The following is a 12,500-nucleotide window of genomic DNA, read 5'->3' as shown; positions in this document are numbered from 1 at the left end:
GTTTCCCCTGGGCGGCCCGATACGTCACCGGCAACCCGTGCATCTGCTACATCGCTGCAGACTCACGCAAACGCAACGCAGGTATGACTGCACACCTGTCTGTCTGTCTCCAGCTTCTCATGTCTTACCTGTGTCGACAGATTTGCTGCTTTAGCGCTAATTAGCTCGTCTGCTGTAGCATATGGGACGCTCAAAGATGGCGGCCGTGGCGTGCATGTGGCTGGATTTGTGTGTGACTTTCCATGTCTCTGTGTCGGCTGCAGATGTTCCCGATCGCGGCCTGTCCCTCGTCGTCCACACCAGCGTCCCTTTCGGCCTGGAGCACCTGGAGAAAGACAAGGAGGACGTCCAGCCGATCATCTTACAGGAACTCCAGAAGCTGCTTCCTGATCTTCCCGAGCCGACCAGCGTCAAGTGTCAGAAGTGGAGGTACTCGCAGGTGAGGCGGTCAAAATGTTCGAAAACTCCTGCACAGTGCACGCTGTCCAACTAATGATGTGAGGCGTTTTTGGACCAAGCGGTTCTGGGGACTTCTTGAAGAGGATCGATCCACTAGGGGAGTTAAGCAGCAGGAGCTAAAAGGGGTCCTCTAAACCGGGTTCTAGGAACTGAAATAGTTCATAGTTCCTGCCGTGCAGAATCAGTAAAAAAAGGGGGGGAGGGTCCCAACAGTTCCTAAAACTATGAAAAAGTTGTTGTTGATTTTTACTGGAATCATATTGAAGATTAAAATCCTGTGAACACTGAGAAATCCCACTGACCCTGAACTAGTCTCAGCAAGGCAGCGTTTGATTCATGACCCCCTCCCTGTTCCCACTGCAGGTGCTGACCTCGGTGCCGGACTGTCCGGGTCAGATGACGGTCAACGAGCGCCCGCTGCTCGTCTGCGGCGGCGACGCCTTCAGCCACTCCAACTTCGACGGCTGCGTGGAGTCCGCACTGAGCATGCTCAGTGTGCTGAAGGCCTCGCTGTGACGCCCGTCCAGAACGACAGGAAGTGGACTCTAACGACCGTGTGGACTGAGAATCAATCGTTAAATGGATTAATTTAACCCGTTAACAGCTGATGAAGTGATTAATTACTGATTTATGTTTTACTGTGTTTGTCTTTAATAAAGTTTTGAATCGATGAACGAGTCGTCTTTTAAACATCTGAAATAGCGCTGATGCTAACGTTGCTAACTGGACTTTTTACACGCTTACACATAAACACACAGTTACTCTCCCACTATGTGGATGAGCAGAGACGCCTGATTGGACGACTTTGTAAAATGAAATAGTCGTCGCAGAGGAATGGCGAGAACATTTTTGTGTGGACGGGATTTTTTTTGTAAATGGAGGAAAACCTAAAGCAGCATCAAGAGGACAGGTGTTCTCTCCTCTGAGGATATGAACCTTGAAAACAATCAGATGTACAGAATCCTATAGGTCGGTGCTGAGTGTGTGTGTGTGTGTGTGTGTGCTGATGAATAAAGTCAAACAGACGCAGTGAAGAAGCTGGTTTGTGGTTCCTCTGCTGCTTTCTTTGATCTTTTTATAGAAGCAGATAAGACAGAATTAGTTATGGTTTGGTGCCCACAAGGCTCAGAGTGTGTGTGTGTGTGTGTGTGTGTGTGTGTGTGTGTGTGTGTGTGTGTGTGTGTGTGTGTGTGTGTGTGTGTGTGTGTGTGTGTGTGTGTGTGTGTGTGACCCAATTTTCCCTCCTTGCCTGTTCTCCAGTCGTTTGGAAGCGCGCTCAGTAGTGCCGCTGCATTGCATTGTGGGGGAAGCGATTATAAGTTCTGCCAAGTCACTGGTAGATTTCAGACAGTAATGTAGAAACCTGGAGTCTGTGCTCACATCGTCGTCTCTGCAGGGTCGACGTGTTCCCGATCTTTATGACGTGATGATTTATGGAAGTATTTTTAAATCTGTAAATCGTTTTTGGGGGGTCGGTCCAGTGTGACGGGAATACTGGTGCAAGCAGAAACCCCCAGTGTTGAAAAAAATGAAGCTGAAGTGTAAAAATCCTGCAGTTCCTGGAGTGTCCACTAGAGGCTGGCTGCAGAAGAACAGGAAGTCACATACACACCCATTCTAAAAAGCTTGTTTTTACAGCAGAGATTAACATGTTTACAGCCTGGTTCAAAAAACCAAATAGGTGTGATTAGCTCATGTCTCGATCTTCAACGGTTGAAGATCTTGAAGACGTTTCACCTTTCCTCCACTGAAAGGCGTCTTCAATTCTGAACTATCTCCGTTCTCCAGATAGTTTAGAAATGAAGACGCCTTTCGGTGGAGTAGAGGTGAAACGTCTTCAAGATCTTCAACCTGTCCAGTTATCTTTGGATCAACCTTTTTATTTATTTTTTTGCATGGTGTTACATCTCTTTCTGGTTGTTTCAAGTCCGTCTGCTCTGCTTTTGTGTGAGTGGTTCCCTAACGACTTTACTACAATCTTTATGGGAGTTGTAGTTCTTAAAAATAAAAATACCACCAATAAGTATCACGGACACAGATAGCTGTTTATAAATAGTTTATTCACCTTTACAGTGTTTTTATTTTATTATAAAACAAGGAAGGGGAAGAATAAAGAACTGGGTTGAGGGACGGGGGAGGGGGGGTCAGTTTAACATGAAATGTTGTTTCCATGGTGATACAGGCCCGTAGTTATGATGTTTTTTTTTTTCTTTTTCAATTTGATTGATTACAAAATCAATGCCTGGCAATTAAAAACAAGACAATCATCATCATGAAACAGAAACACTGTAGATCACGGAGCTGAAAACCCGAAAGCGAAACAACTCGACCTTCTGCTCCTGAAGAAACGACGCAAAAAAGTTCAGAATCTGTACCAAAAAAACCAAACCCAAAATGGATTCTCCATTGTCTTGCTTTTTATGCAGATGATGTTGTTCTTTAGTGGAGAAGCTACCGAGATGGACAGAGGTCGTGGTTGTAGCCGACTCTGGGCTGCAGACGTTTTTTTTTTTTCATCAGGAGCAGAAAACGGTCGTTGGCTTCAGGTAAAGGTGCGGTCACAGGACGCCTCTTTATTATGAACACTTCCTCACTAATTCACCTCAGGAGAAGCTGAAATGACACATTCAAGAATGAACGTCCTGTTTTAACGGGATCTCCAGCGACTACTCGGGTTTGAGGGATTTTTAAGTATGTACTTGGAGCGAAGAGAAAACACTGATACACTGAGTTTGAAATGTTGACTCCATTATTCTAGTGAAGCTTTTTTACACATCATGAAGCCGACTATGCTAACGTCACGTTTCTTTAAAACAGAGCGCAGGGCAGTTAACCCCGAGGGCGAGTGTGACCGCACCTTAAGGCAAAAACAGTAGAGAGTACATGAATATTGACGGTGTTCACTTTGTAGACTCCAAACTAAAACATACAACAAAAAAAAACAGAGTCTGAGCTTCATTTTGGCAGGTTTTGGTATGAGATGTAAACAGAAAGGTTTGAAGCATCGTCGACAAAACAAAGAAGCGTTCTCACTGAAGGAATTACACAAGTTTGAGTTTTCGTCTATGATGTGAAACTGTTCGTGTAACCCAGGATCGTTGAAGGTTGGAAGTTAATTTTTCTGGTGCCAAGAAGCGAAGTTCAAGGATCCTTTACAGATTCCAGATTCAGACACTTAAATTGGAAAAGTGGCTAATATCTAACTGTTGCGGTGCAGGGTTTTATGTGAACCCTAACTGATTCTCGACAACTCTTTCCTGTGGTTTTCTGGGGGATTGCTCTGTACAAGATCCCTGAACGTCTGATGGGACTTGGGTTTCAAAACGTTTCTTTCAGAGTTTTTGTTGCAAGATTTTTGCATGTCGCCAAATCATTGAATTTTGTGTTCAGGACAAAAACCTTTTATCCTGACTTAAGGCTGTTTTTTCTAACCTTTCCAACAACAACAACCTCCGTCTAAATAACCCCAGATGTGTTGCCAGCGACCGACACCTCTATAATTGTCAAAAGTAAAAGACGAAGAGCACCTCAAACAGTCAGAGGACATGGACAGCACCAACCTGGCCTCAAGTACCCAAAACCTGGTATGGGGGTGTTTGACCAATGTTCAACAGGAAGTGTTATAAATCAGGTTTTCCCAACAGCGGTTTTTAAACTTGCTTCGACTCTATTTTTAATGGTTGAAGACTATAAAAAAGACATTATCAATTTGCTCGATTGCCCATGTTAACAGTTTGAAGATTTGGCTGTTAAAACATTTAAAGACGTACGCAATTCGATTTAAGGCCTGGAACCAAACTTGGGCAATGTTTGGCGACATTTACTTGACATTTCATACCCGCCTCCCGATGAACACATGTATCAACCAATTCGCTGGTTGGATGTGCAAATATCGCAAGTGTTAATACGATTCTGGATGCTATGGGAGGTAAAAGGGAAGATTGTATCACCAATGAAGAAGTTATCAAAGAATTACTTGTTTGAAAAAGAGAATTCGACGGATCTAACCTCAACTAAGCGATTCCGTTTGACGCCCAATAATGGTTATGATCCTGCGGAAAATTTAGGTTTGCTGGTTCTACTTCTGGAATCCAAACTGTTTCAAGTAGCCGAGCTTTCTGATTGAACATTTTTAGCTCCTAAACTCCTCTGTTGAACAATTCCACACGGTTGATGACAGGAAGTGAGGCCAGGCCTGACAGCACCTAACAGGACTCAGGACAGGAAGTGTGTTGCTGTTGCTTGTCAAACACACAAAGAGAGCCTGTGGATATAGCGCCACTGATGACAGAGCTGCTCAGCGTCACAGATCGAGACTGGACGAACACTCGTGGCTGGTAAAGAGCACCACAGAAGAGCAACAGGCTCAGAAATTTGCCCTAGCTTAGCTTAGCACCTCAAAACCCAACAAATTCAGTGTAGGCCCGCCAATGGCTGTTCAAATGGACTGGTTTACTGTTAGCTTAGCATGTAGCCAAGATATCTAAAGATGTGATCTCACAGGACATACTATCACAGATAGGCAACTTCTTCTTATTCCAAGACTTAAGTCCTACTTTCTTTCCAATGCTACTGTTGTAATTCAGATGTTTAGAATCTGTCAAGAATTCCCATTTTGTTCACTTCCTTCTTTCAAGAGAAAGTGAGTCAACTTCCATTATGTTATTTGTTAGCCATCAAGGGTCTCTGAGCTGAGAATTAGCCAACAACTCAGAGGTCATTTCTTGGAGGAGTTTGGGAGTATCACAACTAAGAAGGAACATGTGCCTTCTGGATGTCGGGATTAGTCCCAGACAAGTACCTGTGGAACCGTTTCCCTCCCCAACCTGTAGGGGTAGACCCTGTTCTTTTTCACATTTGGGATGTCATGACTGTAACCAAACCTCGTTCAACATGTCATTGGCCTTCCAGTGATGGTTAACACTGCGGCATTGACTCCGAGTTTGGGGACAGTTGACATCAAGATGGAATCAAAGGTTGGGAACGGTATGTCCCGGCATCTTCTACTGGGTTGTGATTGGCTTCGTTTGCAGAATAAAATCTAAATTTTTGTTGTTTTCATGCCTCTGAAATACGTCCTGTGTGACCACAATCTTGAAAAGGCCTACAGGGTCGATAGCAACAACTTCAACAACTTTAGGGTCAAACAGGGCTAACACCGAGCCAATGATACGAAGTAGCACCAAATGTTAGGACGGAAAAAAATCAGACATCAAGACTTAAACTTTTTACCCACGTCCAATCTGGAAGCAGACGTTTGGTAAGATGACCATTAAAGATGCTCCAATCTCTCAGAGCCATCAGGGCAAATTGGGCTGCTATGACAAACAAGAAGCTCCTAACAACACCTATTTCTGAAAAGTGAAGGGTTATGTCAATTTTAAGTCCAATTGAAGGGGCTTTTGGTGGAGAACACTTGTCTCATAGGAGGAACCTTACTTTGCCAATGTAAGAGGGTACATCCACAATATTTTAAATGTGGTAAATGTCCCAAGAACAGGAACCTCCTGGGGAATATATTGGGATTGGTAATGCCCTGATGATGAAGAAAACGGAGCATCCCTTATGGTCACTGGCTTCTGTAAAGCCCGGATGGAAAAGTCTCAAACTTGCTGTAATGCTAACATGTTTCTCAAACTGCCCAGGTTGTCAAGAGGGACAGTCGCCAAGGATTCCACGAAGTAGTAATGAATCAAACGGTTAATAGTCTACGGACAGAGTTATAGTTATAGAACATCACCTTTTATTGAACTGTCAGAAACCAAAGACACACGGAGGCTAAATCTAATGGCTCGTAAGACCGGTGGTGATCGCCTGTGGAACCTGCTGGAAGCTGTATGGTCAGCAGTCGGCTGTTGGTTCAATGACAAGCTTAAACACAACTCAAGCACCTTGGTTGATTTTGGGTTTCTCAACATTGCCTGGCCAGTAAACCCGCAATTCAACTCTTCAGGAGCACAAAAGGGAGCTGCACATGGAACAGAAATCGATCTAGATCTTTTTTTAAAAATTTTTTTTACTTGAACTCTATCAAGCAAACCCCGCCTGCAGATGCCGTCCTGACTTCAAGCCTGCTCAGCTAAAACCCCACAGAGTTTCAGGAACAATCTTTCAGCTTGACAAAACTACTTACACATGAGCCATATTAGCTTTCTTGGATGGACTCATCGTGCAAAGGCATCTATATTCACGAACTGTCCTTATAATGTGCAAACCCCGCCACCGGCATGGCACCCATCAATCCAAGCGCCTCGAGTCCTAGGTTTCTGCTTTAGTTTGCATCATTGTGTGCTAGCCTACATAAGTGTATAGATCCGGCTGAAGGAATGGTTATACTGTGTGTAGCTTGTTTATTGTTTAGCTTAATGTTGGATATAAGTCAGAGAATAACAAAAATATGTTTGCTGGAACTGTAGGAGCTGACTGAAGGGCGGAAGAAAATCCTTCTGTGCAAAACTGAAGACGGACAGACAAGACAGAAAAGCAGTAGTAGCATTTTGTTCACAGTAGGTTTGTACTGTAGGTGTCTTTTTTAGACAGTAGATGATTGACAGAACTGCAGCAGATTGTGAAAGTTTCTCTTTCCCATTGTCACATTCAAACTGTCACGTCTCTCTGTGTGCTGTTTACAAAATCCAGTCCAAACCAGCAAACACTGGTCAGATTTTTTTTGACAAAAAACCAGCAAGAAAACCCGTCCAGCTTGGTTTGAAACGTACTCAAGACTGTGAAGACGGTTTAAAAAGAATCCTAGGGGCTTCAGAAGGGGAGAGTCTCCGATGTCAAGAGCAATATAAACTTGGCATGGAGAACCATCACATCTAAAGATTCATGAGGTAAAAGAATGCCTTCATGTATTTGCATTACTAACTGACTTAGACTCGTCCAAACCAGCTTAGACCATTAAGTTCACAGCGGTTGAGCGGTCCAAACTGTAAGACTGGCTCGTCGGAGAATTGACTCGTTACAAATCAGCCTACACCAACTGCTCTAAACCATTTCTCACTGGTCCACACCAACTAAGATTGAGTGGTCCAAACAGGCCAGAACTTTCAAGTACGTTGGTCCAAACTGACAAAGATAGTTTCTGTTTCTGGAGCATTTGGAGGATTTTCCCAAAATGACTCATTACAAATCATCTTACACCAACTGCTCCAAACCATTTCTGACTGGTCCACACCAACTAAGATTGAGTGGTCCAAACAGGCCAGAACTCTCTAGTATGTTGGTCCAAACTGACATGAATAGACGGGTCTGGAGCAGCTCAGGCTTTCCCCAAACAATCATGTGCTAACTTGCTTAAACCAAGTGAGTCAGACTGGATTACTCTGAGTCAATGAGGAACAGTCGGTCTAAGTTGGTTTGGACCAGACCAGATGGTCCAGCATTGTCCAAAGTGTTGCTGGGTTTGTTTTGATGTGTGGAAACTTAAAATCCAGTTTGAGCCAACTCAAAACAAACTGGGTCAAACTGAGACGCTGTCGTTATCTTAATGAGATCAATTTGGCAGCGGAACCTACAACTTCTGATGGTTAACTGATTGGGTTTCTGTTTTTAATGTCCTTCAGTTAAGTGCCTGTTGGACTTGTCAAGAAGGAAACTATTTTGTAAAAAAAAAAAGGAAGATTGTTAGCTTAATCATTCCCCAATATGACACCAATAAAAAAAGATATAGGGGTGTTTAAACTCACGATATTCTTTGCTGGCCTTTAAAATCAACACAAGGTCATTTCATGACAAAAAAAAGCAAAAAGTTCTACAGCGAAGTCATAGCTTTGTAAAAATTTGGACTGAACGATGCTAGCACACAGAGAGAAGAGTTGTCTCCCTGACAAAGCTTAACAGAACTGAAGATTGAAGCGGGAAGAGAAGGAAAGAAAATTGAAGATTGGTCTGCTTAACTGGAAGGTAGGAAGGAAGAAAGGAAGGAAGGAAGGAAGGACACATGGGGTTTATCCAACAAACATCTTGGTGTAGTCACTAAAGAAGTCTACTTGTCTTTCAGTTTGTTTATATTCAAGTTTTACTCCTTTATTTTTTTTTTTTTATCTCCTGTCTGTCCATTCATCTGTCTCATTGTCCATTCGCCGTCCATTGGCCCCGCCCTCCTCACCTCTGACCGCCATGTCATGTGATTGTCCAGCTGTGCATTGGGCAGAAGATTAGAGGGAGGGAAGGGAGGGGGGTCTATACTGACCTGAGCTCTTTAATGTCAGAGTCCTCAGATCAGGCCTGGTCCGTCGGTTATATTCCCTCCGCTAGCTAACAGGCTAGTCTTAGCTTGGGGTTCATGAGTGTGTATACATACATACTGTATATATCCTGTATATATACATATACGTATATGAATGAATGGGTGTGTGTGTACGTGTTTGTGTGTGAGTGTGTGTGTGTCAGACTTTTGTGATCTGATTGTGATGGTCGTCCTCGAAAGGCTCGTTCTCCGGGTCCGAGTCCGTCGTGTCTGAGTAGCGGTAGTGATCCGGTTCGTTGTCGCTGACGTCGGGCGTCACCGAGGACGTGCTGCTCGAGTCACAGTTAGCGCCTTCCTCGACCGTCTTTGTGAAAAACAGCTTCACCTGCACAACAGAATGAAAAACGATTCAGATTTAGAACATGACCCGCAGTTAATCGAGCGAAGATATCCTGCTGAAGAGCTAACGGTAGACTTTTTGAAACATCGATATCAGAGCTGAACGATACTACACACCGAGCGACTGTGAGAGCGACTGTGACCCACACACAACCTGAGAGACGACCGACTCTACCACAGAGCCCCTTAAAAGGTCCTTCAGCATAGAGAACAAACCATATGACGTATTTTTGTAGACCCTGAAGTATCATCTCCATGGGGTCTAACCAGAATCCTCCTCTGGGATGTTTTCATTGGATTTTGGATCATTACAGAAAATAATCTCTGTGTTAAACACACGTTTCTGAAGCGTAGGCGTTTTGTTCAGCAGGATAATCTTCACAGATGAACGCCATTTTTATGATGTTTGAAGCGTTAATGCGGCCGACAGAAGTAAAAAGCTAACGTCATGCTACAAGCTAACTACACCACGGTTGGATGATTGTGACACTAGCGTTACGCTTCAGACGATCTCCGATAAACTAATCCACGTAGCTTAATAAATAGTTTACTAACATAATATTCACCTGAACCTAAAGATTAAACCTACAGGAGACATCTCCGACTAGTGAGAGAGTTCCCGTCCTCTGTGTCCGGCGTGATGACGTTTAATGTCCCCGACGACCGCTGTAGTCACATTTAGCCACTTGTTAGCAACCGCCTTTTTAAAGACGAGTAAAAACTTCAAACTTCCCAAGTGGAGGTATTACCTAACGTAGTTTATGTGGTCTAACAAAACACCAACATCTCTTCAGCTTGTGTTAACCACAGACCTTATTTCAGGAGTCTAACCACAAACACATTCAAAATCCCCGTTGACTTTTAGACGTTAGACCCATGGCGCTCAAATGCTAACTTACTTCCTGGTTTTAGGACTCATTCCTGTGGCGCTCTATTGACGAGCTAATACCTGTTAGCATTAGCACAGCCTTCCATAAATGTCAGTTCTGTGACGGTGATATCAGACTTTTTATTCCACACTAGGTCGTGGAAAACGAGAAAATGCAGTTTTTCTTGTTTGCGTCAAACATCGATAAAGTGGCAGCGTGACGCGCTCAGGTCACTTGACTGAAGTTGCACATACACAACGATATCTCGTTCAGTCCCGTTTGGTATGATTTGTAACCATGGCAACCAAAATAAGAGAAGGCACAAAATATTGTTACATTTTTTTTTTGATACCACAAAATGCCGGCAAACATCGGCAACGTTTCCTTCTTCAAACACAAACGGCGTTGGAAAGGTGGACGACCTCGCTGAACGTCTTACCTTGAAGTTTGGGGAGAAGTTCCTGTTGGCCTTGTCCTTGTTTGCCTTGTCGAGGTCGTTTTTAGTCAAGGTGAGGACCAGGTAATCTCTGTCGTTGGGTTCTCCTCCCGTCATCATGGCGGCGGAGGTCATCATCCCCGGGTAGTGATGCATTCTGTCGCCGGGTTCCCGTGGCGTCCCGGCGCTGCCATTCTCCAGTCTGTCGAGGCCCTCCTCCGGGCCCGGGATGAAGTAGGTGTTTACCCAAAAGTGAAACATCTTTTCCTGGAAGAGTAGAGACTGAAGTCACAGGACGGAATCAGGACAGGTGTTTCAGTTCAGACGCCATGTCAGCGTTTTTCAACATCTGTGATTTTAAAATAAAGGAGAATAATCGAGGTGTCTCACCTTCTTCATCATTTTGTTCTGTTTGTGGAAGAACTCCACCTTTATGTCCCCGCAGACAGGAAGTGGCTGAGGGAACTCGAACAGCATCAGTTTGTCCTCCCGCCGGGTGTGGGCGGGGCTAGAGGTGTGGATCTTCACCTTCAACTGATAAACTACAAACTGAGGATCTGAGAGGACGAAGACAGGAAGACAGGTAATCAGGAACTCTGAGAGAGACAGACAGACAGGTAGAGAGACAGACAGACAGACAGACACACCGACAGACAGACAGACAGACACACCGACAGACAGACAGACAGACAGGTAGACAGACAGACAGACAGACAGGTAGACAGACAGACAGACAGGTAGAGAGACAGACAGACAGACAGACAGACAGACAGGAAGACAGGTAATCAGGAACTCTGAGAGAGACAGACAGACAGACAGACAGGTAGAGAGACAGACAGACAGACAGAGACAGACAGACAGGTAGAGACAGACAGACAGACAGACAGACAGACACACCGACAGACAGACAGACAGAGACAGACAGATAGACAGACAGACACACAGACAGGTAGAGAGACAGACAGACAGACAGACAGGTAGAGAGACAGACAGACAGACACACAGACAGACAGACAGACAGACAGGCAGACAGACACACCGACAGACAGACAGGTAGAGAGACAGACAGACAGACAGACACACCGACAGACAGACAGACAGAGACAGACAGACAGGTAGACAGACAGACAGACACACAGACAGACAGACACACAGACAGACAGACAGACAGGTAGAGAGACAGACAGACAGACAGGTAGAGAGACAGACAGACAGACAGACACACAGACAGACAGACAGATAGAGAGACAGGCAGACAGACACACCGACAGACAGACAGGTAGAGAGACAGACAGATAGACAGACAGGTAGAGAGACAGACAGACAGACACACAGACAGACACACAGACAGGTAGAGACAGAAAGACAGACAGGTAGAGAGACAGACACACAAACAGACAGACAGACAGACACACAGACAGACAGACAGACAGACACACAGACAGACAGACAGACACACAGACAGACAGACAGGTAGAGAGACAGACAGACACACAGACAGACAGACAGACACACAGACAGACAGACAGACACACAGACAGACAGGCAGACAGACAGACAGGCAGACGTACTGCAGGTTCCTCCGGTGAACATGGGGATGGTCTCAAACAGCATCTTGTGGAAGAGCAGGGCGACAGGTTTGTAGAGCAGCTGGTTCCTCAGCAGGAAGCTGTAATAGATGACGTACCTCCGCTGGCTGGGGATGGTGACGCCCTGAAAACACAGACCGCCGTTACCGACAGGCGTTCAGTTATCTCACTCTGTATGTGCAGTAAAGACAGACGGGGGGGTTCTGGTACCTTCTTGTCGCGGGTGCGGACCTCTCCGTAGAAGTCTAGCGCATCCTGAGCCATCTTAAACTTCCCCCGGTGCAGCAGGTAGGCGCAAATCATGACGCCGGTACGACCTTTTCCCGCCTTGCAGTGGATGGCGGCGACGTGCTGCTCGTCTTCGCTCAGCCACTGATCGAGGTCCTCGCAGAACGGTTTGATCAGCTCCAGCTGGGGCGGGTTGTGGTCCTCGAACGGGTACTGAGCCACTGAGAGACACAAACGAGAGCGTGAACACCTGACTCACCTGCAGCTCGCTAACCTGATCGGGAGTCAGAGACGGGGGGAGTTTATCGAGGAGCGTTACCTTGACA

General features: G+C 45.2%; 3 protein-coding genes across 5 annotated transcripts in view; 1 reads left to right on the top strand and 2 right to left on the bottom strand.

Annotated features, from left to right (window-relative positions):
- Positions 1-1,129, top strand: part of rnls (renalase, FAD-dependent amine oxidase) — a 6,064-nt gene extending 4,935 nt beyond the window's left edge. For both annotated transcript variants that reach the window (XM_061028860.1, XM_061028861.1), the window contains exons 5-7: positions 1-81; positions 264-439; positions 823-1,129. The exon at positions 1-81 is cut by the window's left edge and continues 93 nt beyond it. In XM_061028860.1, coding sequence (XP_060884843.1) covers positions 1-81; positions 264-439; positions 823-975 — 410 coding nt within the window. In that variant the 3' untranslated portion in view covers positions 976-1,129. The remainder of the gene's footprint in view (positions 82-263; positions 440-822) is intronic.
- minpp1b (multiple inositol-polyphosphate phosphatase 1b) overlaps positions 1-12,500 on the bottom strand; it is a 42,450-nt gene that overhangs the window by 3,937 nt on the left and 26,013 nt on the right. The window lies entirely within an intron of this gene.
- Positions 2,499-12,500, bottom strand: part of ptenb (phosphatase and tensin homolog B) — a 15,955-nt gene continuing 5,953 nt past the window's right edge. The window contains exons 4-9 of one of the 2 annotated variants that reach the window (XM_061029096.1): positions 12,494-12,500; positions 12,157-12,395; positions 11,929-12,070; positions 10,748-10,914; positions 10,361-10,639; positions 2,499-9,038 (exon numbers count right to left, since the gene is read on the bottom strand). The exon at positions 12,494-12,500 is cut by the window's right edge and continues 37 nt beyond it. In XM_061029096.1, coding sequence (XP_060885079.1) covers positions 8,853-9,038; positions 10,361-10,639; positions 10,748-10,914; positions 11,929-12,070; positions 12,157-12,395; positions 12,494-12,500 — 1,020 coding nt within the window. In that variant the 3' untranslated portion in view covers positions 2,499-8,852. The remainder of the gene's footprint in view (positions 9,039-10,360; positions 10,640-10,747; positions 10,915-11,928; positions 12,071-12,156; positions 12,396-12,493) is intronic. The other variant, XM_061029097.1, reaches the window with a different exon arrangement.

Source organism: Labrus mixtus, chromosome 21 (assembly GCF_963584025.1).
Source record: "Labrus mixtus chromosome 21, fLabMix1.1, whole genome shotgun sequence".
Lineage (NCBI taxonomy): Eukaryota > Metazoa > Chordata > Actinopteri > Labriformes > Labridae > Labrus > Labrus mixtus.
The sequence above is the reverse complement of the archived record's forward strand: the minus strand, read 5'-3'. Positions and strand labels throughout refer to the sequence as shown.